At 42.9% G+C, this 17,939-nt stretch overlaps 5 protein-coding genes and 1 non-coding gene across 6 annotated transcripts in view; 4 read left to right on the top strand and 2 right to left on the bottom strand.

Moving 5' to 3' along the window:
* Positions 1–450: 450 nt before the first annotated feature.
* SS1G_09336 (predicted protein) lies at positions 451–1,647 on the top strand (the record flags this gene model as incomplete). The annotated part of the gene is made up of 4 exons (XM_001589565.1): positions 451–513; positions 816–1,030; positions 1,465–1,539; positions 1,629–1,647. The coding sequence occupies 4 exons, from the start codon at positions 451–453 to the stop codon at positions 1,645–1,647; spliced, it is 372 nt and encodes a 123-aa protein (XP_001589615.1).
* Positions 1,648–3,326: 1,679 nt separating this feature from the next.
* SS1G_09335 (predicted protein) lies at positions 3,327–4,231 on the bottom strand (the record flags this gene model as incomplete). The annotated part of the gene is made up of 3 exons (XM_001589564.1): positions 3,327–3,352; positions 3,577–3,651; positions 4,063–4,231. The coding sequence occupies 3 exons, from the start codon at positions 4,229–4,231 to the stop codon at positions 3,327–3,329; spliced, it is 270 nt and encodes an 89-aa protein (XP_001589614.1).
* A 2,775-nt stretch (positions 4,232–7,006) lies between these two features.
* SS1G_14699 lies at positions 7,007–7,126 on the top strand. The gene has a single exon. It is a non-coding gene; the product is annotated as a tRNA-Phe (tRNA).
* Positions 7,127–7,582: 456 nt separating this feature from the next.
* SS1G_09334 (syntaxin 5) lies at positions 7,583–8,690 on the bottom strand (the record flags this gene model as incomplete). Its single annotated transcript, XM_001589563.1, has 3 exons — positions 7,583–7,607; positions 7,674–8,370; positions 8,441–8,690. The coding sequence occupies 3 exons, from the start codon at positions 8,688–8,690 to the stop codon at positions 7,583–7,585; spliced, it is 972 nt and encodes a 323-aa protein (XP_001589613.1).
* Positions 8,691–10,872: 2,182 nt separating this feature from the next.
* SS1G_09333 (hypothetical protein) lies at positions 10,873–11,085 on the top strand (the record flags this gene model as incomplete). Its single annotated transcript, XM_001589562.1, has 1 exon — positions 10,873–11,085. One exon carries the CDS (start codon positions 10,873–10,875, stop codon positions 11,083–11,085), a length of 213 nt encoding a protein of 70 aa, XP_001589612.1.
* A 3,533-nt stretch (positions 11,086–14,618) lies between these two features.
* Positions 14,619–17,939, top strand: part of SS1G_09332 (predicted protein) — a gene marked incomplete at both ends in the record, with an annotated part of 4,439 nt that continues 1,118 nt past the window's right edge. The window contains 3 exons of the mRNA XM_001589561.1: positions 14,619–14,799; positions 14,908–16,845; positions 17,275–17,931. Of these exons, the coding sequence (XP_001589611.1) occupies positions 14,619–14,799; positions 14,908–16,845; positions 17,275–17,931 (2,776 nt within the window). The remainder of the gene's footprint in view (positions 14,800–14,907; positions 16,846–17,274; positions 17,932–17,939) is intronic.

The following is a 17,939-nucleotide window of genomic DNA, read 5'->3' as shown; positions in this document are numbered from 1 at the left end:
ACATCACAATATTTCTTTTACTTTTTTGCTCACCGTACATGTATTGAAGCCGTGGAGAGTAATGTTAATGAAACAACTTGAGAAGGACCTGCAAGAAGCTTACTGGCAATATTAAGCTTTACTATTGGGTTTATTGAGACCAGAAAGAGCATCAGATTGAATTGATTGATTCTCTAGCTAAGCAGTTAAGCTGCGAGTATATATTCAAAAAATGAAGGAATAGGGTTAGGTATTCAGCCTTCGGAATTAAAGTGCTTTGAAATCAAAATATTGAAAGCAAACAAACAGTATACCAAAAAGGAAAGAATGAATTAAAAGTTGAGTTTTGTTTGCTCCTTATATACATCATGCAATATATATGCATATGCTGCCAAGATCCCAGGAGGTCAACATTTACCTATACATCCCAGAGCAGCTGGAATAGAACTTATCCCAATACCGCTCCCTAATATGATAGTATTCAATTTTCGCTCCGGGGAAAGCGGGGAGTCCGTCTCGCCCAAACCGATTACTGTAGATGAAATTCAACCTAACATACCCGACATTTACACTATTAGTAGAAATAAAGCGAATTCCCAAATACTTATTTATGCAGATTTATGTTTTGTTAATGAAGGAGATATCATTGATGAGGAGTGCGTTATTTGGCTAGCAGAGCGCAGAGCTCAAACAGCAAGTCTATTTCCTGGAGTCTATCCAGGCAGGCAACGGCATGAATCAAAACGTTTGAGTTAAGTTCACTTCGGTGTTATATCAAGCTATGATACTTCAATGTTAGCCCCCCAAGTCCATTAGATTATATGGATGTACTATAGGTTCAATTTAAACGTTATGGAGGCCAAATTCGGATTTCCAGTTTACTTTACTTCGGTGTTGGAGTGGCGAATTTGTCAAGCAAATCAAGTAATAAGGCTGGAGACTCGTCTTCATCCGTAAGAATAGACCTCAAGTATCGAGCACCATGTGATTTAAATCAACTTTCTAGACTTGAAAGCTCAGAGGTTGAGCAGTCCAGATGGGCAGATGAGGTGTAACTTGTCAAATGTTTGAATATTATAATTCAGTATTCCATTTGTCATGAATCTTCATGCTTTTAATATTTTAAACCATCTAAATAATTCAAGTAGATTCAACAATTCAAAGTTCGTAATCATCTGTTACATTAGTTTTCATCTTCTGTTCACTTATCTCCGTCTAGATTGTAGTTAATTATGGTAGGGTTATTAATTGTGTCCTGCCAACAAAATGATCAACTCCTTGTTCGATATTTAGAAGTAATCACCACAGGAAAGTATTTCTTTGAAGTAACATCTCATTCTTTCCCATTCCCTGATACTGATACTATCAAAAATCCACCATCTTAATCCACTCACCAAAAGGAATCAACAAGTGAACCACGCCAAGGAAGGCAGCAGGATCTTTTCCCTTTCATCTCAAGTAGTGAAGCTGATCTATCTATTGTAGTAAACACGAGCTCCAACATTTCTACAACAGCAGTTTTCCACCTACCCTCCCCAAGATTATGAGGATGCTCCGAAGGTAAGCCAATTAGGCAAAGATAGATGACATCATAGATTACTTAGTCGGAATATCTTCGCTTCAGCTTCTGCAGCGCTACGATATTCCAGGGTCCATGGAAGTTTGTAGGACCATAAACTTCTCAGAATAAAAAGCGGCCGAAAAACGGGTAGTTAACGAATTTTTCCGAGTCAGATGAAATCTTGAGGTGATTGTAATAAATGTGTTGTGAAGCAGACGACCACAAACTGAAACCTCGTACACCATCACATATCTAAAAGTGACCCTTTTTCCAATCAGATGATTCTTGCAAACATTAATTCTCCTAAGGCTTTTTGTTCCATCAGTTCTTTTCCCCTTCTATGGACAATGCTAGGAGAACTAACAAATTGTTAAAATCAGGCTTCAAAGCAAAATCTGTCCTCATCAATGTAGTTGCAAGTAAAGAGAAAATAAGAGCAAAACAAAGATCGAGACAAAACAAACTAGCTTAAATTCACTAAAATGGTTGAGGTCGAGACTAGTGCAAATCCTACTACGTGACGGAACGTATGAGCAGCTCGGACCACAAGGGGGTAGTGATCTTCAACCAAGATTCAGCCAAATGCTTAGCATTTACTGACTATTCTTATTTGATTGTGTATCAAGTGCTGGACCTCTTGAAGCTTCTTGTTCTCTCTGATCTATTCTGATGCTTGTGAATTGATGACTATGTTTCAATGAATTTAGGGGTAAGCGAGAATCATATGTTCAGCCATTCCTCTGAGTACAAATTTTGGTGTCTTGTTATTGTGGACAAAGACATTAGGTTAGTTCCCACAATTCATTCTTGTCCGCCATATTAAAAATAGGAAGTATAATGTGGAAGCTTGTAGTTTGGCACCCTTCTAGCCATACACTCTTAGTGAAAAGATAAGTGCGCCATGCTACACTAGTAGAAATATGTGTATATCTCTAAGAAAGCAAAAAGTACTTCCATGATGTATATTACATTTCTTCACTGATGTATAGAAAATATTTATACATGATGTATATTATGTATATATCTTTATATAGACAAACATCCAAAAGTAAGACTCTTAAAATTTTGAAGGACAGTACATCTAGGGAGTACAGTACATCCAGGAAATACATATTAACCTTATTCCTAATTCGGCAAAAGTGAGGTCATTCACTTCGATTATTAATCACCTTCATTTTAATTATAATCACTCTCAATCACTTATATATATATTTTCTGACAATATTTTTCTTCAAAGATCATTCACTTTACCACTACACTACAAGAATACTTGAATTATATTAAAATTCTATTATTTTAAATATATAATTTTAAAAGGATTTAAATTCAATATTAACAATTTTAGTTTAAAACTAATGATTTTAATTTAAAATTAAAAACTTAAATTCAATTGATCTACCTGAAAGTACAATAATACTTACTAAAAGTACTTTAAATTTATAAAATTAAAATACATTTTGAAGTACTTCAAAGAAGTATCATTATACTTCTAGAAAATACTATTGATCGAATTTGGCCCCACTTTTCCTTCAATGATAATCAATATTCAAGGAATATACTTCATGTACGTACTTTTTGCTTTCTTAGGGTATGTGCCATAGATCATTTTTTTGCATTGCGGCTCACCGATAAAGAGAGACAAGTTTGTATTTGCTCTGTAATTTGAGCGAAGTTCTATTATTTACGGCCGACCATAAGGGCCAAATCACCACATTTCTCGTTCTGCTCATGTTTTCCACCTAAGAACATGTTTCTTTATGCTCCAGTACGTACCCAGAACCTTAAATCATCCCTGATCTTGATCATAGCCCACTGAGATTCCTCCATTCAGAGTAAGCCAGGATCATTTCTTTTGCCCAGCAGTGTCGCGTCTGTCGATCTAACTCGCGTTCAATTCTTTCCGTGCTTGGTACTACTTCTGAATACAGAAATTTCATTGTGCGATGACGTGAAATATTTTGTGGCACCCATCTAATGAATAGCCCGCTCGAAAGTAATCTGCAAAGTTGCCTGTCTACTGCTTCTTGATGCTTTACCCGAAGCCTTGTCTAAGGCAACTATGGTCTGCCTAAACCAAATGTGATTGGCCACGTGCACGGTTTCAAGAATAGCTGGGATATTATCGAACAGCAGTTAGAATGTCGTCCGAAACAGTATCGATATCCATGAAGACCGCTCCAATCTTCTAGAAGACGCCAAAGTGGTCGATATCGACAGTCAAGCCCATGATTAGCGACTCGATTGCCAACTTGCTTCATCGGGCCAGTATCAATTGTGTAAATGACAGGTAAGATTCTTCATATGTACCCGCACAATATCATTACAGAATAGGGGATAGAAGCGGTGACAAGCTAACGCCAGCGATACTATGTTTTGGTATCCACAATGTGCTAGTTCAATCCCAATCTGGCAGATTACTTCTGTTGGTAATTTAGCTAGACGGGCTTCGTCAGGCTGTATTTGAAATTCTAGAGGTTTCTTTTAGTATGGCAGAGGTCAGTTGAAATCAACTCAAAACTTACGTGCTTTTGGTTTAGCTTTCGTGTTACTCATTCTTAGGTCATTTTCATGCATCTTTCCCAAGAAGTCTACTTGCTGTTCAAAAGTCATGTCCAAAATCGAGGCAAGTCTTTCATCATGAACGGTTTGGTCATCAGGCGGTGCTTTCTTAGTCTCCCTTCGTTGAGCCATATCTAACAGAATCCAATGAGTGGTTGAAATGGCAGTTGACTATTGAGCTCTCTGTAGAACTCAAGAAGCTGTTGTGTGAAAAGTTGCGGGTTGATGTGAGAGTTGAGGTACGAAAATGCGGCTTAGATGCACCATTTAAAGCCAGTACAAACAATATTATGAAGATGCGGACGACTGAACTGCTGAACGAATGTCTGCATCACTACAGCAGTTATATATCTATACAGCAGTTGTCACCAGTGGCTAGATACGTTCGTTATTATACTGGGTATTCCCGTAATTTGATCAATATATCCAATAGTCTTCCCGTAATCCCTCCGGATGGCTGTCTGGACGGTTGGTCTATGATTTTACTGGACGAGATAGATTATTTGGGGGACTTTCAATATAAAAAGTCCGAATTAGTTAGTCTAATATTTAAGCGTCTGAATTGCAGTCCGGATTTTTGGAAGAAATAGTAATATCATATGATACTTTAATATAAAAATCACATTGACATCATGTGATCGTGCGATATATTCAAATTACTATATGATAAATCATATAATATTTACGTTGTATAGCATTGGTATTCAATCCAGGGGCTGGTGTTGACCTGAAGAATGATTATATGAACCCAATTAACCACTCCTCAAGTGTGGCGTCACTTTTGGGCAACAGTTATGAGCCCGGTTTGCGGTCCCATGGTCCAGTGGTATCATTTATAATTTCCACTACCAGCGCAACTTGCAATCATCATATTCTTCAGTAAAAAGTTACATTATCGATTATATCGCATCCAATGAGAGTTACTCCTAAACTCCAAGCGAGCGATCCCCATGCACCTCGACGGAACAAGCCTCTGAAGAGGGGTAGAGCCAATCAGATGCTCTCAGAACCCTACTCTTGCATACATGCCCCAGAGTCTAGAAAAAATGTTAGACAGTAAAAGGCAGAGGACTATGTTATCCGGCCAATCAACTCAGATCGGATCAGCCAATCATATCCAGGAATAGCCTCAAAAATAATGGCATATCCTGATTCGGCAATCCCTGAGGGGGAGTGTTGACCTGAAGAATGATTATATGAACCCAATTAACCACTCCTCAAGAGTGGCGTCACTTTTGGGCAACAGCTGGGTTCGTTTAAATTGCAGTCCGGTTTATTGGAAAGTTTTAAGATTGAAAATAGATTATTTAATTCATTAATGGATTGAAGCTGGATCATTCAATTCAAAACATTTAGTCCGTTTTGCTGTCCGGACTACAAACACCTTAAAGTTGATAGATGTAGAAATCAGAGGTGAAGTGATAGACGCTCTCTTTGGATGAGCTTTGCATTCATCTATAAGCATGAAAAGACGTGTATAACTTTCATTTAATGTTTCGAATTGTGCAGTTGAAGAGATAGAAGGCTAAATAATTGCATTCCAGGTATCCCTTCAAAAGTCAATTAGGATCGTCTCCAAAGCCAATCACTTCATGCCAGCTTTCTCAAATTCTTGCCATATATGCTGCCTGGTAACTTTATTAAGTCTAGTATCCTGTTACGAGGTTTGCCGTCTAGATCACGTGGAAGTGCTCTAGGCTCTCGAGGTGGTTTATAACTAGGCGTCAAGCAGGGACTTAAAGTAATGATAATAATGATATGCAATTCGTAACTAATAGTAGGATATACTAAATGATTGATCTTGAGCACGAAGCTCTATACAAAGGAAATCCATCTTGATTATATAGACCTTCATGCCTATGGCTAGTCAGGACCGCTGCGCGGTCCTGGACAGCCAGCGTTCCTCAGCGGTCCATAACGTGACTTTAATCACGTTACCTTGGTTTAGTCATGTGACGCGGCATAGAAGATAGCCGTTGTAACAGGGACCAAGGGGACGATTAGCATGAAGGTCTATATAACCAAGATGGATTTCCTTTGTATAGAGCTTCGTGCTCAAGATCAATCATTTAGTATATCCTACTATTAGTTACGAATTGCATATCATTATTATCATTACTTTAAGTCCCTGCTTGACGCCTAGTTATAAACCACCTCGAGAGCCTAGAGCACTTCCACGTGATCTAGACGGCAAACCTCGTAACACTTTCTTCTCTTAAGTATGAATAATGTTAAAAGGAATGATCTCACACAGGGAATAGTGGGAAGCTGATAGGGCAGAACTGAGGTAATATTGGTCTAGTAGGTTAATCTCTCTTCTAAGTTCTACGGAAGTGCGAAGCTGCGGGCTTGGTTCCCTAGTATTAGTTTTCACTTCCCCCATTCAAACATTAGAAGATTGAGGCTTTCAATCTCCCCAACCTGTATTAGCTACGGTCAAATAAGGCCAGCTACCCCCCATGTATTATTGTTAGAAGCCTACAAAGCTCCTAGCCGTCTTAGATAGTCATAGACTCAGTGTAGACGTTAATTTAATCAATCAATCAATCGAAGTGCGAAGCTCTCTTACAGAGAGCTTCTCAATCTAGTCCTAATAGGACTAGTGCCCTGTGCACGTGCTACGCAGGAACCATTCACTTTAACAAATAATAATAATTATCGACCAACCAACCAACCAATCCATCAAATCAAACCATATTACTATATATATCCCACCCCAAAATAAAAAATCACAGATAAAACCACTCAAAAATAATAATCACTACCTACCTATCTGATTATCCCCCCAAACATCCATCCATCCACCTCCACCTCAAACCTTCCCACTCACCTATCCAGCAAAAACATATACCAAAACTCACCCATAAATCCCATCAAACAACACAAACACACACTTCCCCCCAAAGAGCGGCTTTAGCTCACTTGGGAGAGCGCCAGACTGAAGTTAACTTCCGTTACTGTTGCAGCTACTGAAAATAAAAGTACTGTACTATCTGGAGGCACTGTGTTCGATCCACAGAAGCCGCATTGCATTCTGCGAGTTGGGGTTCACTCTGACCAGTTTATTTTTTATTTTTTATTTTTTTTTGGCCTTTTGGGAATTTATGGGATTTTTTGGGGGAATTAGGGGTCTATGGATGATGGATGGGATGGGATGGGATGGGGTGAAAGTAGGCTGTGTTTATTTATTTGTGGAGATGATAGATGGATGTTCACACTCTCTCTTCCTGTCTATATATATATATTTGAACATTACAATCCATCATAGACTAGGTTCAGTTTAACAATTATTAGAATTTTTACTGTTTAAATGACCCAATAACTTATTTCTACAGAGTGAAAGTGTACTCGGAATATTTACGCCATTCATGACGTTTTCATTAAAAGGGATATCTCATCTACAAAAATAAAAATACAAGGGCTCCATTCCATCTTCATGGAAGTAGTATCGCGTTAGGTCATATATGTATAACAATATCAATTCTAAGCCGCTATCAGAACCCAAAGTCTGCAATTCATATGTTAGCCGTTTCTCATATGTCCTAAGGTACTGAAAAAGGGGAGGAAAACTTACAAAAAGAATATCATAAGAACACCAAACATCTTAGCAACCAACCAGCGATTACCAGATACCCTCGACCAATATTTCAATAACTCTCTTTGAGCCCCTTGAACATTATCCACCACATCCTCCGTATTCGCATCAATTCTTTGAATCATTTCACTCTGTTCTGAAACCATAGTAGCCAATTGTCCGAAAATCCCTCCTAATTCACTAATTGTCCTCTCGATTGCTTCTATAGCTTCTCCTCTTTGATGGATATATTCATTTTGCGGTTGCGCCTCTTCCATCATCAACAATTGTTGATCTCCCACAGGATTCAAACTTAACAGATCTTGACCAGGCCCCGGACTTCCTCTCGTGGGTGTACTATATAGCGGACTTGCGGATTGTGAAATATTGGGTTGAACATGGGAAGATACCGAAGAAACAAAATTCTCTGTTCGAGATCGCGAAGCTTGAATGTTTTTGGTGCGGACTTCGAGGACATCTTTGAAATTGGCGGACACATCTGTGAGTTTTCCTTGGAGCATAAAGACGACATTTTTGTTATGTTCGCCTTCTTGATCGGCTTTGGGATGTTGGGCGCGGGTGAGGTTTTGCAGACTAGAGATTTGTTGATTTAGGGAGGAGAGATCTTGTTTTATTATGAATGTGAGTTCGTTGATTTCAACAGGTCGGTCATCGAAAAGGGTTTTTCGTTTGGCCACTATTTATAGGATCAGTATTAAATTTCATCAAAAATCCATCATCCCCCAGAGCTAGGAATCTCATCTTACATTCCGCCAACTTTTGTAACTTCTCCATCGTCCCCGTTATCCCCCTCCCAATCTCAGCTGCCTTCCTCGCAAACTCGGACCTCCTGGGCTTTCCATGTGGATTTGCATCTCCATTTGCAGCGGCCTTTTGTGAATCGGAAAGAAGTGATTGTCTCTGAGCTCCCACTTTTGATGATGCTTGTCTCTTTTGTACTTGTGTTAGGACGGATCGGAACTCGTTTGTTCGGTCCTGTATCGATGCGACGGCCATCGCGGCGGTTTGTATGGATGTGTCTATGATTTGTTGCAGTAGTTTATGACAGTTTTACGGATATATTGGTGAGTTAAGCGCAAACTAGCCTCTATTTCTTTCGTGGGTTTCGAAGTGGTTGAGGATATGGGTTTCTTTGGTTGATGTTGTTGCTCGGATTGCTGTGTAGACCTCGAGGCGCAACTTAATTTAATTAATCTAGGGTTTTGTACAGGGTGTTGAATGTGGAATGTCGAATATCGAATACAGCGAACAATGGTATAGTTTGGTGACAAGGACTGTAAAAGAAGTAAAGTGTTGCGATCTCTTTATTAAGATTGAAAAATGAAAGTGGAAATCAAGACCAAAGTGTATTGAATGTGAGTTGATGTTTACCTAGACGGTTGCTGATGGTGGATGAGTAAATGATAGATTACATTAATAGGACAGCTGGTGTTTCGGGATGGAGTTCTTGGTGTTTGAATGAGCCTGAAACCAGATCAGCGTGAAGATGCTTGGGAATGACATTCTGCAAAGCACCCTGCAAACACCTGCACCATGCACTACTCCAGCCTTGGACTGTGATGCCTCAGGCCACAAAAATGTTGGCTGTGTTAATTATTTTAAGAAAAGCTTTCGGTGATGAAATTAATACTTTCATATCATTCGTTACTACTGGCGCAGAATCATTTGAAGGTTGTGGCTGAGTTCCAATTCAACGATTATGTGTGGGTACGGAGGATAGAATTTCATCATCGGGTAGGTACCTAGGTAGATAGTGAGTGATATAAATGAATCCCTTGGGCTGATTCGTGGAGAGAAGAATATCCATGATTCAAATTATACTATTCAATTTACGGAGTAGCAAGGTACAGTTGTGCAAGTGTAAAAATATAATCAATTTGGCCTCAAGAAAGGTTAAAGGCGTGCATTCATATATACATACATACATTCATTCATTCATTCATTCATTGCGCATATCATTTAGGTAGCTTGACAGTACAACTACTCTCCAGTTCGAAAAGGGTCGAGATTCACATAGAGACTTACCCATACATATAATAAAAGTATCACCTTTTTATCTCGGTTTCATAGTTTCGTATCTTCAGCCTTTCGCCATATAAACCTTCCTTCATATAAACCCTCCTTGATATAACCTTCCTTGTATCTTCATTACGGTATTACCTCATCAAGGGCCCCCTTACCCCATTCCAAGAAACGGGGGCTATCACGCAGCCACAGCATTCATCTGAAGATTTCCGATAATCAAAAGTCGTATCCGATCCACTCACTACCTTGACCTTACCTTAATACTCATAATCTCAATCTCAATCTCAATTCCAATCCCATCATCCTACTCTCTACTCTTTTTCAAACAATCAAAACTTCTCTTCCTTTCTTTTTCCGCATCTTCATTCTCTGTTAATAATTTGAAGCTTTCTATCACATTTCATGGTCAAAAATATGATGCTCTCGTGGATCGCGAGAAATTAATGTTTGGTGTCGCATCATGGCAAGGCCATATATTACTACCTCGGACAAGAACGGTTCTTTATTGTAAGCTTTCTTCTGCAATCCTCACAAAAACCATACGACTCTACTAAACGATACATCAACAGGAATCCGATGTCTGCAGGTTCAACTACTCCCATATCTTATCGAGCGAACGTGAATCGACAAAAGACAAAGAAATGGGCGGAGGCAAAGAAGATAGATTATGGAGGTGATGATTGGGGAGACGATGATGAATATGATCCTTATAATGCGTATGGAAATGAGCCCGATCCGGCACCTGCACCAGTCTCGAAACCTACGGGTCTACGTCAACAAGGCCAGGGACTTGCTAGCATGAGGGAAATGTCTCAGGAACGGGGTCAGAAGAGTTATGGCAGTCTCCCGACGGCTTCTGCAGGCAGCGCATTGCGTAGACGGAATTCCTTCGAAGCTGATGATGAGACGAGGCACTTTTCGAATTCAACTATCCGACAAGAACCAGCAAAACCCTCCTCCCCGCCTCCTCCCGCCGGCTCCGCAAATGTGCCGGCAACACGATTTTCTCAAATGGGAGTTGGAGGTATAAGGCATACTCGCGACCCAAGTGGCCCTCCGTCCCTGCATATATCTACGCAACAACCTTCTCCTACATCATCACGAAAACCCTTGATGTCTGTCGATCCCGCGCCGCCGGAAGCTTCATATAACAATGATCCCATGTCCCCTCCGGCTCGCACAAATACTAATGAATCGTTCATCCTGTCGGCTGGCTCAATCAATACCCTTAGCGACTACGAAACTTCCAAGGATTTTTCGCCATCTGCAGTACCGGCCCCATTACACATGCGGACTCCGTCTGCTTCCCAAGGTGCAACGAATGGAGCTCCAACTACCAAATATCCGGCGCGAAAGAGCAGCTTGAGTACTATGGGAACAGAAGCCCAGCGGATCCATCAGATGTCACAGGAAACAGTAGCCAAACCGTCAGCCGCAAGTCCAGCTCTTTCACCCTCCCTCGGCTCTGCAGATCGGTCAACAACAACCCCAGGTGCGTTAAATACCAAACCTTTACCATTTATCAGGCCCGCGGATATCTATCGTCGAGTTGAAGAGCGAAAGCAAGAAAGGGAACGGTCATCCTCAGATTTGGCTAGACCTAGTTTGGACTCCATTGATATGGAAAGGTCGAGTGACAGACCACGTTCCCCAGGCCAAGCGGGCACTCGTGAAAGATCGAGTTCTGATAGCTTAGGAACTGGAAACCGAGGAAAAGGTAGTTTTGGCAATGACGATTCTGAATCTGGAAGACGTTTGACACCAATCCTGGAACCTGTCAACGAGCGAAAAAGTGAACATGACTTCGAAGGATTTAATGCTAATGAAATTCCGTCGCCAGACCGAGACATACTAAACCCTCTCCCTGAAAGCAAAACTACCAGCCCCACACTTCCAGACTTACATCGAATTTCCGCCTTTGGATCTGACTTCTTTTCCCAATCAAAGGTTGATAGTGAGGCCGCCCTTCCAGCCGAACTTTCAGCGGAACTACCAGAACGAATGTCTAAAGATTATGCAAAACCCCCAGACGACACTTCTCTCCGGAGTCATCCATCTTTTGGATTCAAGTCTGTTGTCAACCAAGCATTCGATAGTACCAGTGACAACTTGGTTTCTCCGGTCCCAGCCTCCAATACTGGAAGTGAAGTGAAGAGATCTGATAGTGAAAGTACCGCGACCACTGAAATTAGTCCTATCATGAGTCATGGTCCAGGCACTGTAGCTTCAGACAACCGAAGTCGTGAAATGTCAACTCCTGCTATCATGGAGTTAGTTGAACCAACATCACCCCATCCTCAAAATGTTACACATGAGCACAACGATCAGATAGTCCCTCCAAATTTTATTCCAGGTCATCGGCGCGACATCAGTACTCCGAGTCCAGGTAATAGTCCCGCTAGAACTCCAGATCTCGGGACCGCATCGAAAAGAATATCCATGGGAGAACACGCCTGGATATCCTCTGCATCTCCTACCGCAGAAGATGAGATTCAAAACGTTGAGCCGGAGCCTACACGTCCAACTGTTGATCGCGAAAACGCTGAGCCGGAGCCTACACATCCAACCGTTGATCGCGAAAACGCTGAGCCGGAACCTACACGTCCAACCATTGATCGCGAAGAGAGTTTCCGCCCTCAGTTACCGGGTGGATGGCAATCGTATACGACGACTGCAACTACGAGCACTGTCCAGCCAGAGAGCGCTCGCTCACAAAGTCCGCAGATACCAAATGACCCAGTTCAGGATTTGGCAGCTGAAGACTTGACACCTACTACCGCTAAACACTCTCTTCCAGAGTCGTCTATTGACGCGGCGCGTGTCACACTTAGTGTTAAATCTGATGCAATGCCAACACCAGATGCGAGTGGAAATGTTCACTCTGCTATGACTCCACATCCGGAACTAATTCCTGCTCTGCAAAGAGCTTCGCCTGAAGCTCAATTGCGGCCCGATTTCGCTGCTCAGTCTGTTCCAACAGAATCTCCACCCACCCCATCAAGCAAGGATGAGCGGGACGAGAGTAATGAAGCCGCTTCGGAGATACTTCCAAAATCAATCATAGTTTCGCAGGAGAGTACAGCGGAGGCAATCGACACCGATGAAGCCCTTCCTCCGCCTTCTCGACCTCAAGTTCTACCGACGCTGAGCACTGATACTGGTCCTTTTGATGAACAAAGCGACAAACTACGCAAAGAAATAGTCAAAAGATTGTCAATCCTACCTTCAGAATCAGAGCAACAATCCCACGAAAATTTGCACGAAAGGCTAGATGCCTCCAATGTGGATCATCCGCGAGAAAGTGCATATCTGACGGATGTGTATGATGATTATTGGAATGATATAGGCGATGAAGAACACTCATCTCCCATAGCCACTACAACTCTAGACGGGCCACAAACGGAGCAAACTATCCCAATTGACATGCCGGAAATCCGACCTCTTAGCTCTCATAGGATGTCACGGCAGCAAACTCGCCCGCCTTTACCCACACGTTTCTCTTGGGAGATGAGCATGGAAAGTGTACACCAAGCGAATCCAGACATGCCCAAGCCACCTCAAAGCCATGTTGAGCTACCTACTGAGGATACCGATGCGCCGCATGAAGGCCTTAGACAAGCTGCTCCAGAACCATACATGGAGAAGGAAGTCTTCGAAGGACCTTCATATGGCGATCGTCGCTTTGAAAGGGAGACCCCCTTAGCCACTGACGCTACAATTCTTGGAGATGGTGCAGCGGCTGCGACTCTACGTAACAGTTACCTTGAATCCCCACCTACTGTAAATGTTTCTTTAGCTCAAGAAAAGCAGCAGCCACAATTTGCATCATATCCAGTCACCCAAACTCCTGAGAATGAACAACCAGTGCTTGGTTCCACATTGGATGTCTCCACCGATCCGCTTTGGTCCAGTCCACACTCACCGGCCAGTATTCCAAGTCCTTTGTCGGCACATGAATCGTTACCGTCGCGACGTGGATCTGCCACTTCTCATCGAATATCTAATTTGGGAAAGATCCCGACGTGGAAAGAAATTTTAGGGATGAAAGATGTCCATGAAAGAGTACACGCGTTTGATGAAATTAGGGAACGGTTTGCAGCCATGGACTCTGGTATCCACGATTGGATTTTTGCCTTAAAGGCGGAACAACCAGAACATGCTGATGTGAATGAATCTTACGGAGGTTTTACATCAAATGTACCGACTAGCTCGACCCGAAGAAATACAAGGAGCGCATCAGGGGCAATGCAATCACCTTATTTTCAACAGTATTTGAATGCTAGTGGGCCATCACAGTCGTCAACGTCTGTATCACGACCGGGGCAAACCGGAACTTCTGGTAATCAGCAAGGCTTCTCACCCGCGCATGCCAAAATTACAAGTCAACAAGTTCAAGCGAAAGGAAAAGAATTCCTCCATCATGCTGGGATGTTCGGTGGTAAAGCTGGAAAGGCAGGTTTCCAGGCGGGTAAAGGATTACTGGCAAAGGGCAAGAACAGGCTTCGTGCGGCCGGTAGTAGTGATAAGGTAGATTAACATCTCCTTCTGGGTTGGATATGGGGTCTTTAGGCGTTTTGTTTTGAATTTTTGTCGTTTTTTGATTAATTAGCGTGGGTGAATGCTTATTGCTTTGCCAATTCCGCATGGCGGGATGTGTACGACTAAGGAAAAATCCAGCCCATCACAATTGTTTTCTTCTCCTTGCTATGTGGCCCATCGTCATGAGTGTTCCATCGCTAAGTTTAACCCTTTTTCTAGACAAGTCCCCCTCCCAAGCCGAGACACCCTAATCGTTCATCATGGGGCCTAGCACTCAGTCTATCGAGAGCAACAGGCAGAACCGATCCTAGTCAACACACAGAGCAGAACCTACCATCCGAACCAACCAGCAGATCACGGATGTCAACTTCATCGGATGTGCTTACTCCGATCGGTATCATTGACGCTCCTGCAAGCGATGGAGAGGCGCAAGCGTCACACGCGGAGGAACTGAATGTGGTGTCACGTGAAACTGCAGGTGAGATTTTAGCTCCCGGTGGAACGGAAGAGCAACAACTTGTAAATCTTCCGGCACCTATGAGTAAGTATAAACCCACATGGGATGCTGACAATACTACTCATATTACTAAGGAGGGCCATCTTGACGAAGGTTGGCAAACTAATTACTATCCACCTGATCCCGAGCCAGCAAATAAGCTCTTCGCTCCCGCTGGACTGCAAATGAGTACAACGTTGAATAGTGATAATGCCACAGAACAGCAAGCGGGTTGGCCGCCAAAAGATGCTGTCGCAGCTTCATCCCTTATTGAAAAAGACAGAATGGAACATAAAGCAGACCCGAAGCCATTAAATCGGTCTCCAATTAGTATGATGAATCGACCGCGAGGAGTAAGTCTGGATCAGGTAATCAATACTGATCAACTAAGTCGAACTGCCATAAGATCATTACAAGCGCCTCTTCCCATACAATCCACAAGTCAAAAAACTCCCGGCATTGAAGAACAAGGAAGGCAACCCTCATTCAAGACATTGCCACCTATCCGAAGGACATCCAAGTTTGGTTTCGAGTTTGGATCGAGAAAACCTCAAACCAGATTTCCCATATCCGATGATGACGATGACGATGTTTCGAACGGTTATATGCAAGATGTAGCCAATTCGAATACAATGGTAGGTACTAGTGATCCTACTTCACAGCAAAATGCTCGTACGGATGTTTCTATTGTGAACAAGGCTCCAGTCTCGAAACCGAATGTTCATACCAACACACAGCCTCGGTTCTCAGTTTTTCCTCGTGTCGCCGATCCATTTGTTCATAAAAACCATGGGCATGATGTAGAGCGATCGAATCCAGCCATGGGACATACTCGTCAAAATTCATGGAACAGTCTCTCCAAAATTTCTCGATCTAGGCGAGGTTCTGTCTCTGATCAGCGTCGTGATAGCAATGTACCACCACCAATGATACCAGCTTTACCATTTGAGTCGCCTCCTTCTTCCACTCAGCGCTACCCCGAATTGTTTGGAGGACCGGCTATTGAAGTCCAAGATGACCATAATATGCCTGGCGGATATTATCAAGCACCTAGAGGTCGGACTGAAGCCTTACCTCCACGTCAGCCAAGCAGCGAAATCTCAGGAGCGAGGCCTTCTCAAAACAATGAAGAGCCTGTTGGTCATCGAAGACGACGTAGCTCAGATCTCGTCAGCCGAGGTATGAACTTTGTTCGCTCCCTCTCAAGAGAGCGAAGAGGTTCTGTGTCAAGAGAGCGAAAAGGTTCTATATCAAGAGATGGGGAAATACCTCCCATGGATACTTTTGCCACTCCTACTTCGCGTGATGGTAGGCAGAAAAAGAGAGGGTCTGGTTTCTGGGGTAATTTTGACATTACTGGGGAACAGTCATCAGACTTCCCTGTTGGAAGAGAGAGCATGATGGCGCATTATTCTGGTAGTCAGTCCAATCTGATGGCGAGTCCCCGCGAGAGCCCCATGACCCCAAAATCTCCCAACCCGAATCCTACATTGGAGACACCGAATTCTAACATAGTTGGTCGCTCCACAACTACAATGGGCAAAACACTGCAGAGGGATGACAAAAGGGGTCGATTGGCTGGGTTAAGTGGTCTCTTCTCACGTTCTCCTAAGGGCGATGGATCAGTGCTTTTCAAGCCAAAAAGAGCCACGACAGATCTTTCAAGTTTTAGTCCCCGTGGTGGCACTCTTTCTTCTCCCCAACTAGAAGCTCAAACTAGGCAGGATGCCAATGTACACCACAAACGAAGACCAAGTCAACCGTTGAATTTTCTGTCTAAATTCGCCCCTTCTCCCTCTCTTCAGAAAACTGAGAACCCAAGTCAGGATAGTAAGCTATATCAGGAACCCCGCCCGAGGCGCCCTTCAGTGAGTGGACTATTGACCGGTATGCTTAGAAAAAGATCGAACACGCTAGAAAAAGATAATGCTAAAAGTGAAGACGATGGAAGAAGGCCCATGATTGTTCCTGTGGCTAGAATGTACACAGACCTTGCCATGGAATCTCATGAGGCTTTACCCGATCCTGTTGCCACGCCTACGCAACGATTAAAGAAGACAGACCAAGAGCGTGGACGGACTCGTAACTCTAGTAAGTTGAATGGTAGCAAACAGGAGTATTCACATTCTCGTCCTCATCATCGTCCTGATCGACATGGTACCCCACCTTCCGCAGTTCCCGAGCCTCAATATGATTCAGTCCCAATTCCAGGAGGATATAACCTTGTGCGTGGTGATGGAACGGCGGCAGTACCTACCAACTATGATCCACGCAGTATCAACAACGCTCATTCTCCGTCCCTGGGAGATACCCTCTCTAATTTATCCCAACAATACTCCATACCATCTCCTGTCTCGCCCCTTGCCCATTCTAATTCCTCATTTTTGCATCGATCACCATCATTTCATCAGACAGTTACACCTGAAAGAAGAATTCCAATCTTACCATCTATAGATACGCATAGTTCACCATTTACGTCTCCCGTTCGCACTCATTGTCCAAGTCACGAAGATATCCTAGCTCGGTCGCCTGCCCGTGAACACCCAGGCCAGCAACGACCTTTCCAGCTTGCACTACCATATGGCAGTAATGGAAATAGTCGATCTAGTCGCTCATCTACGCCACCTATTCCTCCTCCCAATGATGGTGCTGTAGCTGCGTGGGGTCAAACATCAGTACTATTACCTGCGGATGAAATTTTACCGACTAATGAAAATATCGATATTGATCGCTTTCCATTGCCGCCCTCCCCACAAAATAACCCAGAGTGGCACAGAAATAGAAATCTTTCGGCATCTTCTGATAATGGTTTGCAACGAACTAGCACGGGAAGGAGTCTAGTCAGTGCTGTGTCGCAGATTTCTGACTCTCCGTCCCCACAGCCGCAAGCAGAGCATGCGATGGAGCATTTTTTACATGTGGAGGCGGACAATCATGTGAAGCGACAAAGTGGAGGTTCGTATAACGCGAGTACAAAATCGGCGAGGGAAGATGTGAATATGGCTGAGAAGTACGCAGAGAGGAAGGATGATAAGCAGATTGAGAGAAGTGGTAGTAATCGCATTGGTGATACAGCTGAACGTGAGATTGGCGAGATGGCTGGCAATAAAGGTGCCACATACAAAAATGCACATACAAGAGAGGAAAGATTACAAATGTCTGCAACGAGTTATCCCGGTATGGAG

Source organism: Sclerotinia sclerotiorum, genomic scaffold (genome assembly GCF_000146945.2).
Source record: "Sclerotinia sclerotiorum 1980 UF-70 scaffold_13 genomic scaffold, whole genome shotgun sequence".
Lineage (NCBI taxonomy): Eukaryota > Fungi > Ascomycota > Leotiomycetes > Helotiales > Sclerotiniaceae > Sclerotinia > Sclerotinia sclerotiorum.
This window is presented reverse-complemented; position numbering and strand designations above follow the sequence as displayed.